We start from the raw sequence: 7566 nt of genomic DNA on the forward strand, positions 1-7566 counted from the left end.
ATTTATATTAAACATATGACCCTAAAAAGCTCATGGAAAACTCCTTGTGGGGGCAGAAATTTTGACAAAGCAGCATGTGTGATAGAGCAGTGTAATCCTGCTAGGTGTGATTTGTGTTTGTTTTTTATTCCCAAATATCCGTATTTCTGTTGGGCAGGTTAGCATCTCCAGAAAAGAATCTTCCAACTTTCTCTCTCTAGTTTAAACCTTGTAGCCGATCTTTAGGGAGCTAAGGAGGGGAGAGTGTTGGTTGAATATTCTCACTCATCAATCCTCAGTTCATGGGGTGCCCACCCCATTCTTAGAATGCAGACTCGTGTTTTAACATGGCCTAAGGCTGCCTTGTCTGACCTCTCTTTTATCCTTACTTCAAATCTGCCTTTTTTCTTTTTTCTCCTCTTCTCTCTTCCTTCTCCCTCTCATTGTCCTTGTCCTTTCTCCTCCTTGCCCTCCCTCTCTAACCCTCTCTGTGTACTCTTTTTCTCTAGTCTTTTCCCGCCCAACCCCATGCAGCCACACTGACCCTTCTTTTGTTTCTCCAGTGCTCCATGCTCCGTCCTTTGCAGATGCGGGTGCCTCTGCAGAGCACCTTTCCTCTGGGAAGGACGCCCGCCTCCTGTGGGGAGCTGTGCTCCTGTCCCAGATGGACTCATGTCTGTTCTGTACTGTGTCTCTTTCTTAATAGCGTTATTTAAATATGGAATTACAGCCTTCTTTGGTTATTGAATATCTGTTTTTCCTACTAGACCAGTGGTCAGCAAACTGCGGCTCCTGAGCCACATGCGGCTCTTTGGCCCCTTGAGTGTGGCTCTTCCACAAAATACCACGTGCGGACGCTACCTCAATAAGGAATGTACCTACCTATATAGTTTAAGTTTAAAAAATTTGGCTCTCAAAAAGAAATTTCAATCGTTGAACTGTTGATATTTGGCTCTGTTGACTAATGAGTTTGCTGACCACTGTCTTCCTTAAGTTCCAAAGGTTCTGACAACTAACTGGTTATCTGGTCAGTTCTCCAGTTCTTTGCAGCACATTTTCATACCATCACTGAGGGTAGGAAACTAAGCTCCACCCCTGGTGCCTAGACGGGTTTCTGTTCTATGCTTCTGAGTAAACATATGCCTAATTCTCTCTCTGCTCTGTAACCTGAGGCTGGGAGGGGGAGAGGAGAATTTCTTTAACCTCTTTCTAAAGATATCTAAAGACATTTCTCTCTTCCCCATTTTATTTCATGGTAAGGGCCTAAATAAAGAAGTGATTCCAAAACCAGGGTGTTTAAAGGGTGTTTGTCCTTGAGAATTGGAAATTGGTATTCATATACTTGCATGTTAAGTGAGATTATTTTTTAAAATAAATGTGGGCAATATGAGCATAAAATGAGAAAAAAATTATTTCGCCTCCCTTTAACTTTTGGAGTATTAAAAAAACTGCACAAAACCCTTTTATTTATTGGAGAAAATAAAGCTAGTTTTGAGTTCAAAGAATAAAAATATGGCCATGTGGCATATAGCATGAATTATTGAGGTAAAATATTACCTTCTCCAGGTTTCAGAAGGATCCTACCTGGTCGGAGACTGGAGACCGTTATCTGTTGAAACTCTTTAGGGATCATCTTTTTCATCAGGTGACAGAAGCAGGTGCTCCTTGGATTGACCTCAGTCATATCATTTCTTGTCTTAACAAGGTAATTTGTATCTGGGTTTGTAAGACATAGCGCTATCTATAGTTTATAAAGTTGCATTTTCTACAAATACTAAGAGAATTAAGAAATTAAGATGGGCCCTGGCTGGTTGGCTCAGCAGTAGAGCCTTGGCTCAGCGTGTGGATGTGTGGAAGTCCCGGGTTCTGTTCCCGTCCAGGGCACACAGAAGTGACCATCTGCTTCTCTACCCCTCCTCCTCTCCTTTCTCTCTCTCTCTCTATTTCTCTCTCTCTCTCTCTCTCTCTCTCTCTCTCTCTCTCTCTTCTCCTCTCCTCCCCTCTCCTCCCCTCCCCTTCCCTCTTCTCCCCTCCCCTCCCCTCCTGCATCCAGGGCTTAACTGGAGCAAGTTGGCCCTAGGTGCTGAGGATGGCTCCATGGTCTCTGCTTCAGGCACTAAAAAAATGGCTTCGGTTACAACGGAGCAATGCCCCAGATGGGCCGAGTATTGCCCCTAAATGGGCTTGCCAGGTGGATCCCGGTCGGGGTGCATGCGGGAGTCTGTCTCTGCCTCCTCTCCTCTCACTAAAAATATATCTATAAAAAAAAGAAGGAAGAAATTAAGATGTATTCTACTATAGTTTACAAGACATTTTATTAATAATTTTTAGAGTAGAGTTTTTTTTTAAAAACACCTAAATGTGTAACATCTTTCATTGTGGGTCTTTTTATTGTGGTGTTTTGACTGCCTTCCCAACCCCATTATACTGTATTTTATTTACATGTTATTTTGTTATGCCAAATATAACACGTGATAAAACAGCAAAATAATTTTGTGCTTAAATATGTTTTAAAAGTTTAATCCCTTTTTTCTGAATCATTCTGAGTCATTTTGAATGTCCTGCATTTTACTAGTTTATTGACTTAAATACGGGGATACTGATCAGGTATAATCATGAAAGCACAGTACTCGTAATGTCGGTAGTCCCAGCTGTTATAAATGGGGAATTAGATGAGAGATATAAATTTCCTTGAGAGGTGAACTTTGTGTTCTAGAAAGGGCTAAGAAATACAGTTTACAGAAGGAGGGAAGGCATTTTCATTATGGATTACTTAGAATTTCAGAGTTTAGAATGGGTCTCCAGAAGGAAATCCTAGCCTTTGTATAGGTTTCTGTCTAAATCAGGGATTGACAACTTGCCCATGGGCTAAATCCATTCAATGGCCTATTTTTTGTATAGCCTACATGTTAAGAATAGTTTCTGAATTTTTTAAAGATTGTTAAAAAAAAAAAACCCAAAACACTAAGAAGGGATTAATGTGACAGAAACTGTATGTGGCCCTGAAATTTCAAGCATTTACTAATGGCCCTTTATAGAAAACATCTGCTGTTCTCTGGTTTCAACTGTCCCTAAATGACAAGCACTAGGAAAAGGACCCGCTCTGTCGTAGGGTTTAGAACTGTTAACATACATGTGTTAACCTGCCAGGAAAAATACCGTGCTGTTTTGATTTTGAGCACTACTTTGTTTTGTTTGAATTTCCTTAAAACTGTACATTAAGACAGAACAAAACTGTATGTACCATTGAACTAATTCCATATAATTTATATATTTATTTGTCCTTTTCCCTTAAGAGGAAAACTTCTTCCTTGAGCAATGAGTGGAAGGTAATTCTACCAAATTTTAGAAAATAGCATCCATAGTATTAAAGCACCAGTGACTAAAACTCTATAGAACCTAGTATAAATGATAGAGATCTTATGGACTGAGGAGAGACAGGTATCATAAGAGAAGATTTTTTAATGACTATTAGGAAATGAAGAAAAATCTGTTTCATTGCATAACATAGCTAGTAGGAATTAAATCTATCCCAAATCTGAAAGTTTGACTAATTTTCTAAATTTGGAAAAGAATGTAAATCGATTAAAAAGGAAGGATAGCCACATTGATGATATAAAAATTAGAATTTAACATAGCTTAAATAATGACTAAACGAGTAAAATGATTCAAAAGCTTGAGTCTTCAGAATTAATTTTAAACATTTTAATGAATTAATGAAAGAAAGGAAAAATGGGCACTGAAGACTAACAAAAACAAAGTGAAGATCATAGCAAGATAAGTTATTTGATGGACTAAGGATTAGTGTTTATACTTTATAGAGACCTCACTAAAATACGACTGCTAAATCCTTATAGATCAGTGGATAAAGACCATAAACTGGTATTCATACAAGTGGAAGTAACAGAAGTGAACGTATGAAAGCATTTGGTTACATTGAGGTACTCATTTGATGGGGAGTTGCTGCTAACTTGGTACAACTTGTACATTAGTGGTGTCTGATATTTTCTTGGAAAGCGATTGTCTGTCTGTAATCTCTAAAATCACTCACACTTTCTGACTCTGGACTTTTAAATCTTTCTCCTAAGGCAGTCATTCTATAGAAGAAAAAAGTAGATGAGTATTTTCATCGCACTGTAATTTGGGATACAAAAAAATCGGGAGATATTGGGGGAATAATTAAATTATGGAATATAATGCAAACAATTGGGAAAAGCATGAAAGGTAGGGAGAAACACAGGCAGCATTTGTGTGAGACACTTCTGAGCGGGAGTGTGCCTGCTGCCTTCTGAGGGGAAATAGTGTGTCTGGAAGGGGGTGAAATAGAACATTTTTTAAAATAGTTTATTATCATTGCAAAGTGTCCTAAAATAGATAAAGTAGATAACTTTTGCACAGTATGAACCTCATATTTTGTGTATCTGTTTCAGTTAGATGCTGGTGTGCCAGAAAAAATAAGCCTCATTTCCAGAGATGAGAAGAGTGTGCTTGTGGTGACTTACAGTGACTTAAAGCGCTGCTTTGAAAATACTTTTCAAGAACTGATTGCAGCTGCCAATGGTCAGTTGTAGTATTTGCTGACAGCACGCAGGACGTGGCTAAAGAGCTGAACTAATAGCGAATTGCACTAAGGCTGAACTTTTCCATCATCTCACGCCACATCTGGGAAACAAACAAGATGCGCAGAGCTGCTTGCATTTCAGTCAGGTACACTGTTACTTGAAAGGAAGAATGTCTCAGTCATCCTAGAGCTGTGGCTGCTGTTGAGGCCCTATCTGTGAAGAGTTTATTTTAGATTAAGGAGCACCATTAGGTGAATGATGTTCCAGCTTTGGTTTTTTCCACTTGTATATGCACTAATTTTATTTTTTTAAAGACTTTTTTCCTGATCTTTGAACTTTTGCCACATTGTATACTTATTAAGGAAATCTATTTGCAAGGACATTCTTGGGAAACAACACTGGGCAGCATTTTTGTCATTGAGGGTTGCAGAATTTGCTCTTGGAGGGAGGGGGGAATTGCTCTGAATAATGTAATGGACCAGGTAAATAATTCCATCAAATTCAGTATAGCGCATCATTCTTGTAAGAGTATTATATGCAAGCTCTGTATGCCACCCACTGTTAGTTCAAATGGAGATTTTGTTTTGTCTTTTTTTTTGTTTTTTAAGAACACACAAAGAGAACTATCACTGAATTGTTAGATATGAATTCCCCTGTTACTTGATTTAAATCCTTTCTGTACAGATTGGATAAACGATAACTAAAGGAGCACATAGAGCTCTTTGCTCCAAATTCAACTAGAGACTTTTATAGAAAAGGTGGTTTCCTGCCAGTCAGATACATTTACACTTATGTGATCCTTTTTAAATAGAAAAAAAAAATTAAGAAATTGTATTAAAAACCTGAAGTTCAGGATATATTGCTTCTAGCTTCTTTCCAGTTTGCTTTTTTGTATAAAGTTCTGTTCTTTGAACCACACAGCTTTATTATGGTACTTAACACTGGATACAGACGCAGGGACACTGTTGGAAGATGAACTAAACACAGCAGGGGTCTGGCATCGAGTGTTTTCTGAAGTTTTACAGCCTGAATCTGGAGGGATAACAATCTGCTGTGCCTTTGCAGTCACTGCTTAGCCCAAAGTAATAGTACTTTTGATAATAACTATGTGCGATATTCCTGAATAGGTCACTCTAAAAAGTTTGGAATTTTCCTCTTCTTACTTTTCTTAATATTTGGACATGCAGTTGTCGCCAAACTTGGGTATTCATGGAATTTCTAGTTAATGAAATACACTTTGATATTGAAGACTGCCAAATACATAGGAATTTTCTTCCTTAAAAACCAGTAATGAAGACTGTGTCTCCTTTCCCAGCACTGAATGTCTCACTAGCACTGGGTGCTCGCCGTGCGACTGAGGAAAATGCGGAAACGCAAAAGATCAGGAAAGGCTCCCAAGCACTTGCAACTGATGTTATAGTCTTCAATTTTAATAATTATATGTATTTGTAGTTTTCAGAGACGTTTTTAATATTTGTCTGTCTACTTTTTATAAGCTTTAAAATGATTTTCTCTGCCTTGAGATTTGCATCAAGAAAAACACCTCTCTTCACCTGAAAGCTTTGAAGACTAGAGACACGCTTCCCACATTGTAACTAGTGTGTTTGAGTCCACATGTGGTAGCATCAGCTGTTTAAAAGAAAATCGATGAACATAATGTTCAATATTAAAAGGATAATTAACAGTTGCCGCCATGATGTTCTTTTTTATGTAATAGGAACAGGAACTTGGAGACATTAACATGCAAAAGTCTTTTATCATTAGCTCATGTATTTGAGGAAGAGCAGCTGTCTTTTTATACGTTTTTTGACAAATCATATTGTAATTCTTTTGTACAAAAAAAACTACTTGTATTCTAGAAGAAATATGAAATGCTTAATTTATAAGCGGGCTGGAGATTTTTTCCAATATTGTTTTCTTTGAAAATGAAAAGGGATCATCTATTTTAGTTTTGGGATCTGGGAACTTTTTGAAAATTTAATTGGTGGACCAATGTTTTATGAAAGCTAAGGAAGGCAGGGGTAAAATAGGGCTTGAATTTCTCATTCTGTGTAGACCAGCAAACTTCCCTCCACAAGGCAAGTTCAAATCACAAACCCAAAAATGTTTGTGTCAAACATGATAGTTTGCTTCAGCCCCTAGTAACCTCAGGACTTGGTTTGAATATAAAAGTTAGACAGCTGATATGTTTTCATGAGTAAATATCATCAGCCTGAAAACAGTGGTTTCAGGTAATACATATTTTTTTAAGCTTTGTTTTATATTTATTTTTCATTTAGTTTTTACTGGGAATGGTTTTTCAATAGAACTCTTCTTAGTTCGGCTTAGGTGTTTTTTAGGGGAGCCCTCTTTTCCATAATGTAATTCCGTTTAAGAGGTTGTCTAAAAGTTAGTCTTTTTAATTAATAGGAAGATTTTAATATCTAAGAATAGTCAAATTAAGGATGTAAACTTCCTGTACCTTCCTCTTATAGATTAAAGCACAGAAAGGACAACCTTGAAATCATGTAGTGTTGGTCATTTCAACTTTTTGTACCTATTTTAAATTCTGTTATTTACTTCAGTGTAAATATTTTTGAGGGTACCTTTGTATTTTGCTTTTGAACTTGGTTCTGTGATTTGGATTTCAGCCCCTTCCCTAAAAAGCACCAGTGTGTTAAGTTCTAATGTCCTGATCCCAATATGGTTTATTCATCTTTAATCTGTTTTCAGTCTCTATGTGTACAGCAGTATTTTTAATAAAGAATTACAGAGAGAAACGTGTCTTTTTGTTGTTGTTGTTACCAATTTGTTTCAAAAGGTGATTTGTCAAATGATAAGAATTTCAAAGGTTGCCCTGTTTCCTGCATGTGCTAGAGGAATTTGTGGTCTTTGGATGAAATGGTGGCACACTTACTGATATATCAAGTATCTGTTAACTGTCTGCTGGGATCTCTTCTAGGCACTACAGGCGCACATAGGAGTGTTTGTAAGTCACCGAATATGTGGTCATACCCAACATGTCTGCACGGCTCAGCGGGAGACT

At 37.5% G+C, this 7566-nt stretch overlaps 1 protein-coding gene across 6 annotated transcripts in view; it reads left to right on the forward strand.

Moving 5' to 3' along the window:
- Positions 1-7170, forward strand: part of PAN3 (poly(A) specific ribonuclease subunit PAN3) — a 139805-nt gene extending 132635 nt beyond the window's left edge. For all 6 annotated transcript variants that reach the window (XM_066369259.1, XM_066369261.1, XM_066369262.1 and 3 more), the window contains 2 exons: positions 1546-1684; positions 4410-7170. In XM_066369259.1, coding sequence (XP_066225356.1) covers positions 1546-1684; positions 4410-4550 — 280 coding nt within the window. In that variant the 3' untranslated portion in view covers positions 4551-7170. The remainder of the gene's footprint in view (positions 1-1545; positions 1685-4409) is intronic.
- The last annotated feature ends 396 nt before the right edge of the window (positions 7171-7566 follow it).

Source organism: Saccopteryx leptura, chromosome 2, assembly GCF_036850995.1.
Source record: "Saccopteryx leptura isolate mSacLep1 chromosome 2, mSacLep1_pri_phased_curated, whole genome shotgun sequence".
In the NCBI taxonomy this organism is placed as follows: domain Eukaryota; kingdom Metazoa; phylum Chordata; class Mammalia; order Chiroptera; family Emballonuridae; genus Saccopteryx; species Saccopteryx leptura.